Source organism: Leptonotus elevatus, chromosome 3, assembly GCF_054856555.1.
Source record: "Leptonotus elevatus isolate MCC_2025b chromosome 3, RoL_Lele_1.0, whole genome shotgun sequence".
Taxonomy (NCBI): domain Eukaryota; kingdom Metazoa; phylum Chordata; class Actinopteri; order Syngnathiformes; family Syngnathidae; genus Leptonotus; species Leptonotus elevatus.
Genome location: NC_141241.1, coordinates 22,478,028 through 22,498,292, shown reverse-complemented (window position 1 = coordinate 22,498,292; position 20,265 = coordinate 22,478,028). Strand labels below are relative to the sequence as shown.

The following is a 20,265-nucleotide window of genomic DNA, read 5'->3' as shown; positions in this document are numbered from 1 at the left end:
TGGCCTGGGTCTGTGCAAAGTTCTCTCCCGTCCGTCCATAATATTGTCTGCCTACTTCTTCCACTGTCTACCTCATCTGCTCTTCCCCTGAACTGTCCCTTGGTGGACGGTCTTTGACAGCTTACTTGATTGTGTCACAAGTCTATACCATTTTAGCTTACTTTTCTTCACTGTGGTCAAGAGACCTTCATAATGCTTGCTTCACATGTTGAGATCCTTCTGCAAACTTCTTCATTTGTGACATGACCTGTGTATGAGATGCCAAGGAGTTATCTGAAACATCTAATTTCCACTGCCTGTATCTTCTTCTGCAGTTCTGCTGTTAGTGTCCATGACTCACAAGCATACAGTTATGTGTGAAAGTTTACATGCCCTTGGAGTATGTAAACTTATGAGCTAGTGATGTGCGGTCTGGATAGACAAGGTAGGCACTGCCTACCCCAGGCTGAAATTAAAGTTGAAACCGTTTGGCCTTTTCTATTTATTTTAATTATTTCTTTCATTTCAGAAAGCCTACACTACCTAGGTTTAAAAGTGACAACATTTGATGATTTTCATACCTCAATTAAAAATGACTCATTACTTCATCTGGCCTGCAGGCAAAAATGCTGCAAAAATGATCCTCCTAAAGGCACACAGCTACTGTGCTTTTTCCACCCCTGTCCGCGTGGCGATGTGTGATCACGCATGTATAGTCAGTTTCCTAGTAGAAAAGTCCTTTACGCAAATAGGCAGATCGCTACGCAGTATTTTTACGTCGCTTTATTATTCCTATGCGAACGTACATTCGCACGGTGCATTCGTGAATTCAAAACACACTTAGTGCACAGAAAAGCGGTAAGATGACGCCACTCTGGAGAATATAAAACTATTTTCACGCCTTTCTTTTGAGGAAAAACGCCATCTTTTGAAGGATGGGAGACCAATGCCTTAGCTACCAGATCTTCAGCAAAGGGCCATAGAATTATTCGTACTTTTCACAAAGAATGGTGCAAAAAAAAGATTGGCTTTGTGGATGTGCTTCGATTAACTGGCTGTTTCACTTTACATGGTGCTTGGCATTGCTATTGCTAACTTGATTTTGTGAGAAATTAGGCTGTTTTACAGGGAGATATTTCTGTCTGGATAGGGGTACTCAGGGACCGGGGTTGAGAATCACTGATCTAGTGGGCCGCAAAGTAATTTCAGTTTTGTAACTCTGGGCCGTGACGGCCACAAGCAGCTTTCAATTGAGGCTTTGTACACATGTAGCAGGGTATTTTTAAAATATGTCCCCCTCCCCGTGTAGAAAAACAATCTAATACCGGGCAATAGATTTAGTATTGGGCTAAATTCATTCCTAATCCTTCGTATTCTGTTTAACCACGCTGCTGTCAGCATTTTGTGGGGCGGGGCAGCAAAGTGCAACGGCTCCTTCGGGTTACTGCGCGCAATCGACGAAGCTGTTCCAAAATTAGAAACGGCGTCGCGGAACCTCTGTTGAATTAGCTGCTCTTGAAGCTCGCAAATATCTTGCATCTAATAACGGCAAAAATATGCAGGAAAGTAATGCAGCGCGTCAGAATTTCATCTATTTTCTTCTATTTCCGGGTTTCGTTCAGCCCTTGTCATTTTTTGTCAAATGGGAGCACAGGTCGTCACGTGGGTCGACATTATTACGCAATATAGTTCACTTGCAAAAAGCACAGTGAACCGCACCAAATTAAAAAAAATAAAGTCCGCTTTTTGTACGGACCAAACAAGCGGACTTAAGGACTTTTCTGGTCTGAATACACCCATAGACGAATGGACGCTGCAATTTATTCTGTTCTCGCGGAATTACTCACCGCTTCCTTGTTGAATGTTGAACAGCGAGGCGCTTCGTGCATTTTTATCTGGTAAAGATGTTCGTGCTTTTTTCCTCCCCCTAAGAAAAGTTGGGCCCCAAGGTAAAAAAGGTTAAGAATCCCTGGTCTAGTTAACTTTGCACACTTTCATTCCATGTCAGTGCTGTTAATGCAGAACATTGACCGAAAATGTTAGTTCTTTGCTAAGTTCCGTTGTTTTTTGTTTGTTTGTGTTTTGTTTTTACTGTTAGTATTTGCATTGTATCTTACAGTATACTGCCAAATGGCAGTTTTTAGTATGCCACAGAAAACTTGAAAATATATTCTCATTGCTTTTTTAATACATACTGTTGATACATACCTTCTAAAGTTAGCGTTACCCAGTCCTGGAGTACCACTATGGATGGGTGTACTGAGCTATGAATGGTGACTGACCATTGTGACTAAGTGGTGTCAAGATGCATGGACAATAATTGTTCAACGCAGTCTGCCAAACACATCGGCAACTCCTAATTTTGATAGTTCAACCTCCAGATAATTGCTCCGACCTAACGTAGCTCCACATCTACCCGTTCATAAACATTCAAGATGGGTGGTTCGCATTACAAATAATTTTTCAGATGAATTGGAAGAACTGTGTTAAGATAGTTGGCTATAAAAAAAAAAACGGTTTAGTAAGTAGATCATATGTGTGTGTAATTAATTGCATTCAATGTTTGGTTGGAAGGTGAAATAATATATAATCGGTCCTTTTTTGTTGTTCCTTTGTGGAAGAAAAATATTAGATGTGTAATAAGCACTTGACACTGTTTCTCACTAAATCCAATGCATGAATTGGGTTTTGCTGCTGGTGTGCACACCCACTTTTTTCTTCCTCATCTTAAGTGTAATTTGATTTATATTGCAGTTATGCTGGTCAGCCAACCATGTCACTGCAGCATTTGTCACGCACTGAAACTGAAGAAAGTTTATAACATACTAAATGCTCTGCTGAGAACTGCAGCCTTTAAAAAATGACCAGCAGGATAAACCAAGCTTTTCCTTTTTCATCTCGTAAACAGTTCAGCAAAGTTTTTAGGTTTTGAAATGGTTGGTTCTCTTAATAGTGAATTATATTTAATTATGCTTTAAACAGGACCGCCCAATGAACATCAATCAAAATGTATCAGCAAAAGTGTGACTGTTTGATTAAAGAAAACAATTATAAAAATAACTAAGTTGCAAACCAGGCATGCATGCAAGCATGTTGACTTAAATGCTTAAACTCATCAAACCAATTTTACTATATCACAAAGACAACCCAGGTAAATGTAAAATACATTTCCTAAATAATGATTTTTTTTTATTAAGAGGGAAAAATCAATACCCTGTGTGAAAAACTGATTACTTCCTGAACCTTATAATTGACTAAGTCACCTTTTGGCAGCAATAACGGCAATCAAGCAATTGCAATTACTGGTGTTGAACCTTTTGCCCGCTGTGGAATTGTGGCTACTCTTTTCTCATGGATTGACTTGGACATATTGAAAGGTTTTTGTGCATGAACTGACAGTTTGAGGTTTAAGTATGGACCTTGTTTTTTGTGCATTCAGATGTGGACTAGATAATGTTTCAGATCTCTGTCCTGCGGCGCAACCTAAGTGCACTTGAGCTTGAGGGTACAAACCGATGGTCAGATATTCACCAGCAGAATTGCTGGGTAGAAATTATCGTTTCCATTAATCCCAGCAAGTTGTCGAGGTCTTGAAAGAGCAGCAACTCCCCACACCATTACAATGCCACCACTATGTATGACTGTTGGGCATGATCAAATACTTTTGCACATTTTGCCTTGTCAGCCCAAAGAATGTTTCTCCATACATCAAGATGTTTACTAGCAAATGTGTCCATTTTTAATCATCTTAAAAAGCATTTTTTTATTTTTTATCTTTTGACTCATCATGAGACTTGGCATTGTATTACTGCTAAGCGTTAACACTTCATCAGAATAATCACCAAAGTCAAGCCGAGCCAAGACTCTCTGAAAGCAGCATTAGCCATGAACACAGAGTTAACCGCACTGTTAAAAAGTTAGCGGCGGTCCTAAGGTGTGTTAACTTTAACAGCTAGTTAAAGTTAACATAGTTTTGAAAAACAAGATAACAGTGCCGTTAACGGTCGGTTAAATCTACTTAACCAGCGGTTAAAGACATAACCAAGTTTTGAACAGTTCCTATTCCTTTCAGTATACTGAAATTAAACATTGTACATACACATGGTTTAACAAGTGATTATGAGCACTCACGCACGCAAGCACACACACACAAAATACACTGTTAACATAGTAAGCTTTCTAAATACTTCATGTTCAAGGTGCCAGATAATCATTTTTTTCTGAGTTTAACACACTAGCAAATTGACATAATGGATGTTTTTTATTTGATCTGAAATATTTTAATCTTAAATCCATATTTGGTGCAATAATTTGGCTCTTTGACATGAACTGCTTTATTTATTTTGTTTGTTTGTTTGGTTTTAAAACCAACAGATTAACAGTGTCATCTTGAGTTGAACAAGCACGGCTCCATAAACAATGTGGGAGTTTATCACTAGTGACACTAACAGCAGTGTCATATGAAAACACATCCAGTCATTCAGAGCAGTGGGCCACCTTGTCAAAGCAGGATTTAGGCTACATTTCCCACAGTTGTCATGGTAACTGGGGGACGTGATTATGAAGAAAGGGTTTCTGTTACACCAGTGGGTAGTATTATAGGGATTTGCACACTGATCATCTCAGAATGACTGGCTTATGTGAAAACATTTTCTTTTGTAAGTAATGAAATGCTAGGTTCTAAATGAATGATGTCTGAATGATTATATATCTTTGACTATATTCAATTGTGTTTTCTTTTCAGAACAAAATGTGGCCAAATGGAACAGGAACGATTAGACCGTGAAGATTCTTTAACCCCTGCCCCTGAGTCCCAACCGTCCGAGATAGCGTTGGACCTCACCGAGGCAATTCTGGGCCGTTGGCACTAAAATGTCCCTAAGTGGTGGCACTGCAGGCGGGAAAGGTGTGGACTCTAATGCGGTGGACACTTATGACAGCGGGGATGAATGGGATATCGGTGTTGGAAATCTGATTATTGACCTTGACGCTGACTTAGAGAAGGACAAACTTGAGATGTCTGGAACCAAGGACAGCATGGCGGCACCACCCAGTGCAGTAGCAGCATTGCCTGACAACATCAGGTTTGTTAGTCCAGTATCTGGCTCTCAAGGCAAGGAAAGTAAATCCAAATACAAGCGCAGTAAAAACTCTAAAGACAATAACAAAGCTTCAGCTGGTGATGGAGCGAAAAAGGAAACTACAGGACGGACTCAAGGTGAGCCAACTGGCACGGCAGTGAGTGCAATGGTTGCAGGCAACAATTCGACCTCTGGGAAAAACATAGAAAAGGGGGGCAAAACCTCCAGAGGTGTTCTGAGTGGGAAAAAGGACAAAGAAGGGGCACCGGGCAAAAGTAAAAAGGACAAAACAGAGGGAGCAGCAGTTGTGGCAATTACTGGAGTGGAGAAGGAGGTTGTGTCTCAAGTTCAAGTTGCTCTGGGGAACTGTCGTAATACACCCTTCGAGGGCACACAATCAACAGACGTAGTGGAAGCCAATCAAATTGGGAATATTGCTCTTGAACCTGTTGGGATATTACCAGCATTAACCGCAAAAACTGAGCCGGAGGAGATTGAAAACGGTAATGCTGACTGCAAGGCCTTGAAGAAGGTGAAAAATGAAAAGGTATGTTATTTTACTTCATACACTACAATGCAAGGTTTACTTTCTAGGCTATAGTTTATTGTCATTCTGTGATTGATTTGAATTGATTTCAGAGCTTTAGTTGAGATTTGCTATCTTTGCAGTAATAGGATGATAGTTTGCCATTTTAAAATGCCACCAAATTTAGAATAGTCATAGCAGTAAAGATTGAGACATTTTCATTTAATTTCAAGTCAAGTTGCCATAATTGAATGGGTTGGATCAACAAGTCAACAAAAAAAATTAATGAGTTTGAAAAGCAATATTAACATAACGTTTCATTTAATAGTTCCTGTCTTAACAAAAGTTTGTTGAATTCATCTGTGTAAATTGTCTTTGAAATTGGCTGTGGTTATGTCAGGATTGAGGATTATGGGGTTTTAGAACTTGGAATTGTAAAGTCTGTTCAAATTTCTAGCTTTCTGACATGATCCATCCATGATGCAGTACAAATTCCCGTCTTCCCCCGTGTTAACCTTCATATTAAAAAAAATTGTCCTCAAATGCTTAGTTTTGGATGTCACTTTTTTCCCCCCACAGACTCCAAATGTATATCTTACTGTATATCTTTAAAACCCAAGAGTTACATAGCACAAGAAGTTAATCCATCACATCTTGTTTCATTTTTGGGTAGCATAATTTGAACACTGTCACATTGTTACATTAGAACAATGTAATGATCTGTGTAGTTATTCAGTCATACTTATCTTGTTCACTCATAGAGCGGATCTATCACTATGTGTATTATACGCCTCCAAGCACCCTTTTCATGCTCTCACAATTTGAAAGACAGAAGAACAGTGCGGTACTGAGGACAGTTTTTGTGTGTCATCTTGTTCCATTCTAAATCCCACAAGACCCAGCTATGCCTATTGGAGCAGTGTGTGGGGGAGGGAGTTTGTGAAAAGCAAGCCTTCATCGTTTTCCTGCTGTTCTAAACCTAGCAGGGGGGGATGGTGTGTAAGGAAGGCTATTTGATTCCTTGAACCCGTATCTCACTGAGTGGCACAGGCTTGCGTGCATGTAGCGACTGTTGGTATTTCGTCAGGTTTTGTTCAAGACTGCAAAACGTTGCAAAGACGTTCAGCAGAAACTCACAAACAATCTTTATATTTGCCATTCAATTTTGAACAACAACATTTGTTTGTGAGCATAAGAACAGCTAAATAGTTACTAAAACAAAAACAAAACTATCATTAAATCCAGGACAGCTTGCCTTGGCTTGTTTGTTGTACAAGAATATTTCAAGAAGATCTTTGCTTGGGCAGGCCCTAGGCATTGTATCAGTAACCTAATTATTTATGAGTTTGCCTCTGTGCCTTGCCGCAATGGATTTAAAAGGAAACCATTAATGCTGTCTAAGTGTAGTGGCCAATTCCAAATTATGGGCCTATATCCGGTTTTCGAGTCTATTTATATGTACATTTCAAGTGTTGCATATCTAAAATGACTGTGTACAATATTAACTAAACGCACGTGCAAATGTCCAATTGCACATATATTACTATGCAATTGTTGATATCAGGCAGTGACAACACAGAAGTAAACTACAATAATTAAATAGTACAAATATTCAATGCTAAATATTCCCCCTATTAATTTGAATGAGGCTAGCCTCCATGTAATAATTGGCACAACTGAAGTACAAAGTTTACCAGGCCACTAAGACTTTTTCAGCCAAAGGTCCGTTTATTGATGCTGGTTAGGCCACATGCAATAACACTGTAATGTGCTTTCTAGTCAAAATCTTAACAAAATTTTAACTGAAAAAATGCCATTTTAATTTTAACATAGATTGGAATATGTAGCAGAATAAAACGGACGTTATTAGCTTATAATATTAGCTGCCATTTCCGCTTTTTGTTGTCTTATGCATGTTTTTATTTCTTTATCTGATAATGGCTTCTTGTGCTTACCCAAGATCCACCCCACTGTAAGTGAGCACTCCGCTTGTCACCACTCTCTCAGATGTGAGAGAATCCTGCTTGCAAAATGGAAAAAAACAAAGTGTGCATTCACAGTCGATACCATTCTGACATGACGAGTCATGCTGAAGCTGAAGCTGAAACATACTCAATGTAACACGCTAAGCCTAACTTCAAAATAAAGTTTACCAAATTACCAAATACTATATGTAGTAGTAATACATTGACGACAATGCAAATAGCCTTAGCACACTTTTACCGGTACTTTGAAGTTCGCCCACGTCGTGGTTTGATGGCTAGCTTGACTTCCCTTTTAGACGTTTCTTTGAATGACATTGTAGTTGCGACCAACATCAACACAACGCTTTCCTGAACTCATGTTCAATCAATAATTTAGGACGCTAAGAAACCGCTAATTGTATGATATGGCAGATGTCTTTCCATTATTATTTTACGTTTCCGTTAAAGGGTATGTCAATCGAGTGATAAATGCCAAACTATGGCAAGACATGGAGACGCAACTAGTAGGTAGGATTTACTTTTATATTGCATGCACGATATTCTGTAAAGAGCCTGAGGGCTGCTGAGGGTGTGCTTTGCGTCGGAGTACTTTGTGAGTGAATTGCGAAAAAGATTGCGAAAGCCAAGCATTGTTTACGTTTTTATATCCCATCTTCATAAAGAGCTCTCCGGTTGCCTTTTTCTGATAGTGAGGAATAGTGACTTCCGCGGACGATGGTATGGAAGAAGGGGTATGATATCCCACGCATGCACATAAGGTACTTAATAGTCTGCGTTGGTGTCTGTGTGTTGGGTGTGTATTTACGTCATTTTTCAGGCGTGATGTCCTGGCGCCACAGGCGGTAGGTGTCGTCGCATTTGGCTGGCATTGGATTGGTATATTGAGGCCTATAGTTCGAGTCCTGCTGCGGACAAAATGTAAAATAGCAAGTGGTTGTTGCAGATTCGGAGATATGCTTGAACAAGACACAAATCCAACCCCCAAAATCAAAAAAGTTGCACTCTTTGTACGTCATTTTCACTTTGAAATCTATACTTGCATGTGTGACATGGTTTTCTGCTGCATGTTAATTATTTTTCCTTGAGGGATTAATGAGCACTATAAAATCATATGTTTTGAAAACATCCATCTTCACACCACATGATAATATGGCAAATTATATTTGTTCAGTTCAGCAGACTTAAACAGCATTGACAACCAAATGACAATTAATATTAGCCATCCACAAACAGAAAATCTACTGTCCTTGTGAAAGTGGAGGCTGTCTGCTAGTGTGTCCTAGCCTCGGCTGCTGCAATATGACAGCCTTGACACATGCCATTCAATTCTTCATGCCTACCTGTGATCATATTTTTGGTCAGGTCACCAAGCTCATTCACAATGCTTGGTATTGTTATCATTGCTGAATTGTGGTAAAGGCTATGTAACTAAAACTTGCTACCTCCTCTATTCTCATTATTTTCAACAGTTTGGTCAAAAGGGTTCTAAGTCTTCACTGTCTACGATTCAGACCTTTTCTTGGCAAATGTGGCTCATGACCATGCACAATATCTGTACATTACGACCAGATGAAAATTCTTAATCTGTTTTTTTGCTCGCAGTCTCAAGTCCTGTTTAATTGAACACATACCTGAAATTCTTACAAAAGTCAACCAATAATGTAACAGCATTTATTCTACCTGTCACTATGTGTTGTTGGCATAGATAGGTGGACAGAAATACAGTATATTTGTTATTAATTAATATTTTTTTAATGACACTATAAGTGAAAGTACAGCACCCCAGACAATCTCAAGGCACACTAGTGTGTCTCGGCTCCCTGATTAGAAACACAGAAGTAGTTGATAATTGCAAATCTCATAAACGTTTTGTGTGTGTTGACTAACTAATTCTATTGGGAATAATAAAAACCTAACTGAGCTGAGCTGTTAACTTTTATCCTCATTTTCTGTGCCACTGATTTTGACACACTTTGAACTTCAGATTGACATAGATCAGCCTGGGCAACGGTCCGCAACCACACTCAAGTGGCACCTTGATTTAATTTCAGGGGGGAAATTAAAGTGAGGGTGGGGGCAGGGAGATTATAAACATGTTTCCTCTACAGTGCATCTCCAAATACTTGCAATTCGGCACCATTCGAGTTGTGAATTGGATTATTTCTTAAAAAAAAATTATTATTTTTTAAATGCATAAAAATGTGGGCATCAATTATACGCGGATCTTCGCTATTTGTGCACCGGGTATAGTTTTAATTTGTAATGTCCCCATGGGGTAGATGCCACAGACTTTCGACTTCCATAAGTCACACACCTACGCTGTTTCGGTTACTGTTGCCGTGTCCGACTCTCAATACTCGCACTGCCTTGTGCTCTTCAATTACGCTTTCCCGTTGAGTGTGTAAGGTGTCTCAGTTCTCCAAAGCACTCTGAGACGCACTCGGAGAACTGAGACATCCTACACACTTGCACCCATTAACGGGAACACGCAATTGAGGTGCACAAGGTTGGCAGTCAAAGTTTTTGGGACACGGCCTATTACGTTGCAACATTAACCGGAAACAGCGTAGATGTGTGTCGGAGGTCCCGCCTCCTCCAGGGCATATACCCAATTCATGTCATGGCAGACATGACTTTGTTGTGCTTGCTATTTTGTGGATTTGGAATGACATACAGGACAAACATATAGTACCTGACACACAGTGGGGAACTGTGGTCCAAAATTATGTTTTTAAACATTAGCAGTCTTCATACTTTTCTTAATGCATGCTTTTCAAATCCATCCATCCATCCATTCATCCATCCATCCATTAGCCACTAGAAAAAGGTAAAGAAATATTCAGGGGAAAGGGATTTGAAAGTGAAATGGGAAATGTATCAGGCTTTGTCGTGTGGACTCTGGATATTAATTTGTAATGGATAGCTGTCCTGTCTCGAGCATTAATAGTAATAAGACCGATTAGTATGCATGTGGCCAGCAAGCCTTTTCTCCGTGGATTGGGTGTGACAGTGTAGCTTCATTGATAGTGTATGAAGTTAAAGCTCCCCAAATCATTGGAGCGCAGATGCAGAATAAATCTTCTCCAGTTTCTTCACACAAGTAGTATCCACTTCTGAGTGCATCTCACTCACCCACCTCTCATTATACATTTGTAGAGGCGTGAGGCATTCCTCAGCTGCCTTGATCTGGCACTGGCCTTGATAAATGGAGCAGCTCTCATGGAAAATTACATTGCCAGTGCTACGTTCAGAAAGGAGGAGAGGAAGAAATAGATGCACTTTAATGAAAGAGCCACCATTGCTGTTAATGCCAAATGCAGTGCACGGGTATTTCGTCTATTTATATTTACCACTGCACGACCTGATATTGTTTTCCAGTTCACAAATTTTAAGAAGCGTTTATGTGTTCTCTATGTATCTTCTTCAAAATCTAGACTTGAATGTTAAGAATTCAAACTATCTTATCGCCATTGCGACTCTTGACATTTAACTATCCTAACCACAGTGACGGTCGTTGTACGAGATTAATGAGCAGACCAGGCACCCTGTAGTTTGGGATAACTACAAGGATAATACAAATCCTTATCAATTGGTACCCTAACTCTTAAGGCCTAGATACACCAATCCGACGTTAGAAGTCGGACAGCGTTCTGCCCACGGCATGCGCCGTCTGATCAGTGTATAAATTACTGTCGTAAAGTCGGATAGAGTTGGACTACGTCGGGGGGGGGGTGTTTTCAGCAAATTTGTCTATGTTGAATCGGCGTGTCGGGCGGCTGGGCATTTGATTATTATGCACGGGGCAAGAAGAGGAATTGAACGCGAATAAACAGTACTGATGGAAACCCTGGAAAGGGGAATTACTTCTCGCGCATGCGCTGAAGGTACTTAATAGTCGGGGTTGATGCGGTGTGTATTTATATCATTTTTCTACGCGACGTGCTGACGTCTGGGCTGACGCCACAACGGGTTGGCGTCAGTCACATTTGGCCGACGTCGGATTGGTGTAGCTTGGCCTTTAAACTCTAGCTGTGGTCACCTTTTGTGTGTGAAAGTCATGTTGCATATTATAAACAACCCTCACTTCATTGCAGTTAGAGCATTTATTAAATCTTTTTGAGAAAAGTGTTGTTTTTCTGAATGTGTCATTGACAAAATATTTTGTCTCTGAACTGGAATACAGTAGTCTTTTGTTTGTTAAATAGTGACATTGGTCCCAATTTATTTTGGCTATGAGCTTTATTTTCATGCACACCTTCTAAACCGTTGTAATGGTTTCATTGTAGATAAGGGTTCTGTCTGTTCCAAGTTAAGCCCCAAAGACTATGCCAAGTATTTGGTCACAACAGTTGGGATTTTCAAGAGTAAGAACAGAAGATAATTTCTCTTTGAGACAATCTGCTTTTTAGAGTAAGCATGTTTACATATGTGCATGTATGTTTGTCTTCATTATCAGAAAGCAATCACAGACCTGTCAAACAAAGCCCCTGTTATGCTTTGTTTTTCCCTCCCTCTCCTCTAAGCTTTCCATGAAGTGTGTTGCTGTGTCTGGATCAGCCTGCTTAGAAGAGAGGCTTGTGGGGGAAGGGAGCAAAGGCTTGTACAACTAATTCAGCTCATGAAAGACATGTGCAGCAAGAGCAGCTGTCTTCCATTGTTAGCCCGCAAATTTCCAGTGTCCCTCATTTCTCTCCTCACTGCATGAGTAGCAAGAGTTATGTGGAGGGAAGTTAGGAGAACACAATTCAACCAAAACAAATTGTGTTGAATTTGCTTTGCCTTTTCGTTTACGATGAGAGCATCAAATTATGATAAGAAGTGGTCGGTATCTTTTGCAGTGAAAGAGTTGTTGGGAAGTAAAACAGAGCTGGATAAAACTGGGTATTAATGACAAGCTTTGAGTACCTAATGCTTTGTATCTAAGAGTGACCTTTTAATAAATTTCAGGTTAGAATCTGATCCTGGAATTGAGGATTATCTCGGGTTTTCTCCAGCAGACAGACAAAATGTTCTTTTTGAGTGGTGAAATGAGGGAGAGGCTGTCTGTGGGGTATGAGAAGGTGGGCTTTTGGGTGGGGGTAAAAAACTGCCTGAGGATAGTTGGGCAGTGTTATGAATGGATAGACTCTTTAACCCGCTATACACTGAATAGTATGTCACAGGCTCTGCTGCGGCTGTGAGAGGAGCTGGCAGAGAGCTCTTGTTGGATTCCTGAATCCTTGAGGCATGTGGTCTGATTAACAGAACAAAACCCACACAGTGGGGAGGAGCAGACATGGCTTTCCCCCCACAAGTGGAATTTTCTTCCAGCGAGTGGAGAGGTGGCTCAAACGGGGTCGTAATTTGCTATGGCTGGAGTGAAGTTTGCACACTCGTATGAGTACTTCTACACAACATTGGGTAAATTTGCTGAATGTATTTCTTCTATCCATTAAGCAAATTCTGTGCTCTAAAGTTAGATTTTGTAAAATTGAGATTGTCTTTGTTCTAACAGAAACAAGAAACTTGAGCCACCCAGTAAGGTTCTCATCAGTGTGACGCTAAAGTTAAGGGGTTAAGTAAAAATAGATACTGGAAGGCACAGCATTGAGACAAAAACATAGCTAAGTTGCTCTGTCATTTTTTCCCCACACAATGTTCTGTAAAAGTAATGTGCATACACTAAGTGGGGCCTGGACACCAGAGTCTTCAGAGTAATTGCATGTTGCCTGTTTACATGTGGATGCTAAGGATTGTAGTGTTCTGTAGTAAGAAGGGTTTAAAATTTTGTTTCAAGGAATCATTATCTAAGTGAATGGCTAAAACACCACAAAGGTAAATTGTGCCATAATTTTCCATCCAGGACGTGTGGTGTAAGGGTTATTTAATTGTTTCACTGTTTTTAAGACTGCAAATCCCCTTTGTCACATAGACATGCTAATGAATAGGTTGTGAACAACTAACAGCTGTGTTTTTGCCGTTTGTTCTGCACTTTTGGAAAGAGACCAATTCTGAAGGCTGGGTTAAGTTAGATGTATACCGTAGGTAAGTTCTAGATAAACAAAGTAATTGAAAATTAAGAGATCAAATGGAGGGGCTGCCACTTCCATCAGTGGCAGAATATGTGTAAACTGTCAATAGTAAAGCTGATATCCGTTCTGCCCATGGACATTTGCACAAGATAAATACATGGATATAACGCGTTCACATTCCGTCTATGTGAGAAGCATACTTATGCTTAAGGGACTGTGACTGTTTGTCCACTTCTGGCCAACCACTGAGCTATAAAGTCATGTGAGCAGGGTGACAAAATAGTTTTTGAGTTGATTTGAAGAATAGCTTGGTGCTGAACTTACACCGTCACCCTGTGACTTGTCAGTGAAGGCATGCATGATGTGATAGTTTGACTGAATTGTTCCTACATGTCACCCATTTTATCTTGATTATCAACGTTGCAACAGCGGTAGTTAATAGTTCTGTTTCAACAAGAATTGCTCATTACCTTATTTCAATTCAATATGGTTGTAAACACCATTTTATTAAACTCAATTAAACTATGGCCAGTGTAACTAAATGAAGAATTTGGTCATTAGATCTTATCTACTCTGAGAAATTCCATGGCGGTAAATTATTACACCATGGCTTTGTTTTTATCTGTAATATGGGACAATTAGGGTTTCATACTTAGCTTTACAGCCATTTTGGTAACATGTTTTTGTGTCAAACCACCAAGCCTGCCTGGTGACATTCTTGCGGTTTCCAAACATGACATCTCCTGGAAACAATCACGTGGCTTACTGTTTGTGTGTAATCTTGTAATCTTAAAAATGCCTTTTGCTGTATACTTAAATTAAGTCACTCTCATGTCATGTACATCAACCCAAAGGGCTACCTACATCCTACGGTGGCTGAGACGGCTCACAACAGTTGCATAACAACGCCACAACAAATGCAAACACCACAAGATAACAACTAGGGATGCTCCGATCCGATCCGATACGTGGATTAGATATCGGACCGGATATTGGAAAATAAATTGAATCGGGTATCTGTGACAATAGTTCCGATCCACAGAGGCTTATGTGGGTGTGCGCTCCCCGTTCGACCTGTTGCCAATGACGAAGTGAAATGGGGAAGGGCGAGGTAAATATTTCCCACACTTGCCACATTGCCGTGGCCAATTTGTCCGTGTCAAAATTGCATTGGGGAACATCGCTATACAGGCATAAGTTTCTGTATGCAAAGAGAGAGAAAACAAACATGGCCGTATGCAAATTACCTACAGTAATCCCACAATCCTTATAATATATGTAATATAATAATGTGATGTGTTATGGCATTTGCATTTACGTTGTAATTTCATGGAGTTGTGTTGAGGCTGTATGTGCCCAGTACAAGCTGCAAAGTAGAGGTGTGCCTTATCATACCTTCAATGATATTACCGGTTTATTTTTGTGGTTGATAAAAATATTCACTATAAATTAATAAGCAAATTAACACTGTATGTTTGTGATGACATAAACTGGGGGTGTTCTCAGTCCTGCTACTTGCGTCTTTTCTAACCTCATGATCCACAAGCGAGTTACGGCGAACTAATATTACATGCGGTATATCTGGTCGCGACACTTTAAAAAAAAAATTCTTTATTTTAAATGTATTTTTATTAAATTTACTTGAAATCTACTTGGGGGGTGGCCATTTTACTTGGGTGGCCCGCCCAAGTATTAACATGGTGTGGGAATGAATCACTGTGCTTGTACAAGTGCAGCTGCTGTTTGCTATTGTGATAAGATGTGATTTACATATGATCCAGTTAGTCAACTAATTGCAAAAATAATCGATGACTAGACGATTATTGAAATAATTGTTTGTGGCAGCCTAAACCAGATTGGATATTTTGAGGAAATCTGTCATCTAACGTAACACCTGTAAGATACTGTCACTCAACTGAAAGTTAAAGGATTGGCTCTAAGGGCTGGGTCGGTCGGGCTGGGGTGTGAAGCGTCTTTCGTGGGAATGACTTAGGTCTTTTGTTCTCATTGAATTTTTTTGCGTTTTTTTTTTCTTCTTCCCCTGTTATATTTAAGAGTGTTAAGTCTTGGCTAAAATAGAGCAGCCATTCTTATTTGAAAATGAGAAGTTTGAGAAACAAGTTGGATCATGTGCCTCCCCCGTACTGTTCACTCTCTTGCCCCAGAGCCAAAACTTCTTGTCAGCTATGAAAGTGTTTCCTTTTTTAAAGCGAAGATCTTCTCTCATCCAGTGACTGTGCTACTACAGCCATTTCTAACGTAATTACATGTTGCCAGTTTTAACTCACAAACTGGCTTTTGTATTTTCTAAAATAATTGGATAACATTAAGGTATTTGATTGTCTTTGCTGTCACGTAAGTATTTGATATTTGGCACAGTATGGCTGTGCATACATGTTTTGTAGCCGGGAATAACACATCGGAGATGAAAGGATTTTCTTCCCCATTCTAATCCACATGGACAGCTAGGCCCTTGTGATTATTCCCTTCCCGTTCTCTCCACTCATCTCTTTGCTTGCAGGGCCTTTCTATTTCACCCTTAAAAGGGTTGGGAAAGGGGATTATACCAGTGATAGAAAATAAAGGGTGAACATGTCCGTCCTTTGGGACCAATGTCAAACATTCATGATGCAATGGATTCTGCTAGACTGTGGGTAGCTTTACATATTATCAGTACTGGTGGGTCTTATTAGACAGGGGTTCTTGATTATTTAGTTAGTAGTCTTTTAGAACTACTTTTAAAGAATTAATAACTACGGGTGGGAATATATTTCCGTGGGTACCAGGCAGCAACATGTTCTCACAATACAGTGATGAGGAATTATGGATAAAAATATTTCTAATGTATCACGTTTATGTAGCTGAACGAAATGTTTTCATGTCTTTCTAAAAATAAAAAATAAAAAAATAAAAAGGCCCAACATATATTTATGTGTATGGCGAGAGATTTGACTACAAATTCCTCAGCAGGTATCCAAGGCAGAAATGGCGAGGACTGGTTTCAACCCTAGTATTAATAATCAATTATTAGGATTATGGCAATTTTGTAATCGTGGAGTGTAATTGGAAATACATTTTGATTAATTGCACAGCTCTAGGATTGTGACTTGTGAGTCTTTTCTGAGTCATTTTTTATTCAGAAAAAGACCTTGATTGCCATTTTGAGTTATTATTGTTAAACACATCCGAGTATGTTTTCAATGTTCATTTAGATGCACAGTGTTGATGGAACATAAATGTGAATACATGGATTTTGAGATAAATAGCCAATATTACAATTTAAGACAGACGGCATCAATACTGTACCATGAGAGTTAATGTGATATGCAACAATATCTTTATTTTGTCTCACACACCCTTATTATATCATTCTTGATGTTGAATTTATTTTCAAGTTGTGCTCAAAGATGTTAACTATATCTTAACAGAACCTTTCATTTATACTCAATAACAAAAATATATATATATGTCTTTAGGATCAAGTCACTCTTTACTGTCGTTTTGCGTTGATGTAGCAAACTCAGATTCCTTGTCCAGGGCTAGACAGGATTGCACGCATTCGTTAAAATAACAATGCAGCGTTATGATTAAGTTGTCAGCAGAGCAGCCATATACTGTAAACCAGCCCGAGATGGCGAATCACTCTGCCAAACATTTACTGCATATTGACTTGAAGAAAGATTGAATGAGAAACAAGGCATAATAAACCTGGTTTAGCTGGATGGTATTCTCCCATCTCAAATGCAGTTATACTCTTTCAGCTGTCTTGCAGTGTTATGTTGATATAGATATCTTATTTCTCTCCCATAAGCTGTTTGCACGAGTCACTTCATATAAATCCCTTCAGTGCAATGCAAGATTTCCTTTCTTTTGGGATAAGAGTCACATACATTAAGTCACCCCTGTCACAGCAGCATACATGAATACTTGCATACTTAGTGGATATTGCATTACTGTCCTTGCTATTAGTATTACTGTATACAGAAGAACTAAAATGTTTGTTGTAGGTGGAGAAATAGTTCAAAGTTGAAAAATGTGTTTATGTAGAACCATTTATATGCACTCTTGTTTTGTATATATATTGTCAGCGCTATGGTTGTGTTTTGGGCAAAGTAAATATTATTCCTGTAATATACCCCGAGGGACCATGAGCATGTTTGTAATATATTTGAGTTGAGCTATTTCTTGCAACTGGCTCTATACATTCTTCTTAGTTACACATTTAACACCCTAAATCGACTTTACTAAAGAGCACGATCTGCAAGGGAGCATTTGATGTAACATTGCGTTCATGAAGCATATTCTTTTCGTGTAGGTCTATCTGTTCTTGATAATGCATTTATTCAAATGTACAAAATATAATGCAGTAAGTCCTTTGGAAAAGAATTTCAACAATGTGGTGAGGGGATCAATAGAGGTTAATAAAGCATTGAGCTTAAGGCCGGGGTATTTAGTCCTTAGCAATGTATTGCTACCACTATGTACTTTCATATTCAATTAAATTTTGTTAGTGGGGCCTCGCTCTTCAATGTCGATGTTTAAATTATGTTTCATTATATCCGTGAGGGTTGTGTATTCCTTGAACAGAGGGACCATTTGGTTTTAAATTAATCACTGGAGTCATATGTCAAAACTAATGAGGTATTTTCTCATTGTTAATGTTATAGCTGAATATATTACGATTTGATTACACTGGAGGACTCAACAATTTGGTCGCTTAATAATAGGATGTTTAAAGTGCCTGATGCCTTTATATTTTCTTTTCTGTGCTGCCTGACCTAAATTTAGTATAGTGAACATGAAAGTATTTTACTACACTCACTGTGTTAAGACATGCCTATTAGATGTGAGTAGGATGGGAACTACATTTGAGAATAGCACAATTGGCCACTAGAAAACAGTACAATAGTGCAACAACATTGGCAAGATTCCATCCCTTCACAATTGATGCTTCTTTTCCCGATGTCAATGGGTTTGTAAGCGATAGGACGGAACGGAACTGGGCAGAGCTTATCAATGCACAATATACAACTTTGGAAAAACTCAATTTAAACTATAAAGCTGCTCAATGCAGGATATTGAATTTCTAATTGCTACTGCCACACTCCCTTCTTCACATACACGCATGATGTAACATCCGCAGACAAAGGGTGGGAAATTCAAACCTGAATCCAATCTGAAAACCATTGGCCAAAGGCTTGCAGGAGTACCCATTGTGAACAGCTAAGGTGTTACTCTGCTAATTAGAAGATGTTTTAGTCATAAATGGTCAAATAAAAAGTCAGTTGTAAATACATTAATAGGCAAATTTCTACATTAAGCAGCTTTAATTTGTGAAAGACTAGCTGAACGGTTGTTGCATATATAGTTCACTTAGGTGCGTTATTGATTTAAAAAAAAAAAAAAACTTTTTACTGCACTTTTCTTTTCTTTCTTTTTTCTTTTTAGAAGAATGTGGTTGAATTTAATACAAAAATAATCACCTTACTGTCATGATAGCGCCCAGGGAACAGTTTTTTTGTTTTTTTGTAGTTTTTTACTACTTGGCCTCAGCTCCCCAATAATAATTACACATATTAAATATCTATCTGTATTATTCATCAGTCATAGTTTTGGCAAATACCATAGTTGAGCCCCAGAGACTTGAGTGTGACTGTAAATCAGTGGACAGACAAAGATGGTGGATATATCATCAGTATTCGTGGACAGCAGCTGTAGACAGATAGGAGGAGGACTACAATGACTGCAGTGACTGTTTATTTTTATCACGGCATTAGCAGATTAGGCACTCAAACTAACAAGGTCATCAAACTCAGATGGCTGTAAGCAGCAGACCTCTGCTGAGCAGCTGGCAGCACGAGACGAGATTTGGTACGTTACAGTGGGTTTCACTTTACCCCTGTTCCCTTGACAACACTACTTCATGACTTATTAGTGCCTTGGATAATCTAAAGGGTGCAGAGAATCATTTGTTCCAAAATACCCTGCCAATTCCTGCGCTTACACAATTGTGTTGACCTGTGGCCATATCATCATTAAACTAGTGTCTCAGGGACATCGCTGTGCTCAAGCTGCTTTTAACATAATGCCAAATTGCATCACAGAGTAGTTTCAAACCATTCCAGCGCCTTTTTGGTGCATTTGATACTTGCTAATGGAGATTTATTTCCTATTTATCCTGTTGCAGCATGCTCGCAGGAGACTTATCACATGATTCATACTCAGTTGGTCCAAGAATAAACGGTCTAAACAACTTAAGTCTATGTCAGGGGGGTAAAAAGTCTGTAACTAATTAAATTGTCATTTGATGCTGACAAGTGACAACAATTTGTTGTATTTGTCTTCTGTAAACCTATTTTGGTTTCCCGTAGTCCAGGAACTTCTAAAATTCAATTACGTTACAGGTCGCCAAACAGTATATGCCAGTGTTTCCTTCTTTTATCAGTAGATTAATATTATTATTATTTTTTATCACGATGTGCCTGGAGTGGCGGTGGTGTCTGGAGGGCTCTACACTAACTTTTATGCTGACTTTTTCAGTTGGTCGCACCACACATGATTTGGTCAACCATTTTTTGTGGGAGGTGTGCAGCATGAACATATTTGCTTGATAATATAGTCGTCTCAATTTGCATACAATTTGTTCATATGACGTAAAGATTGACAGTGACTCAAGATATAGT

At 39.1% G+C, this 20,265-nt stretch overlaps 1 protein-coding gene across 2 annotated transcripts in view; it reads left to right on the top strand.

The window, feature by feature from the left end:
* znf609b (zinc finger protein 609b) overlaps positions 1-20,265 on the top strand; it is an 80,672-nt gene that overhangs the window by 23,650 nt on the left and 36,757 nt on the right. For both annotated transcript variants that reach the window (XM_086071475.1, XM_086071474.1), the window contains exon 2: positions 4,724-5,607. In XM_086071475.1, the coding sequence (XP_085927601.1) occupies positions 4,852-5,607 (756 nt within the window). In that variant the 5' untranslated portion in view covers positions 4,724-4,851. The remainder of the gene's footprint in view (positions 1-4,723; positions 5,608-20,265) is intronic.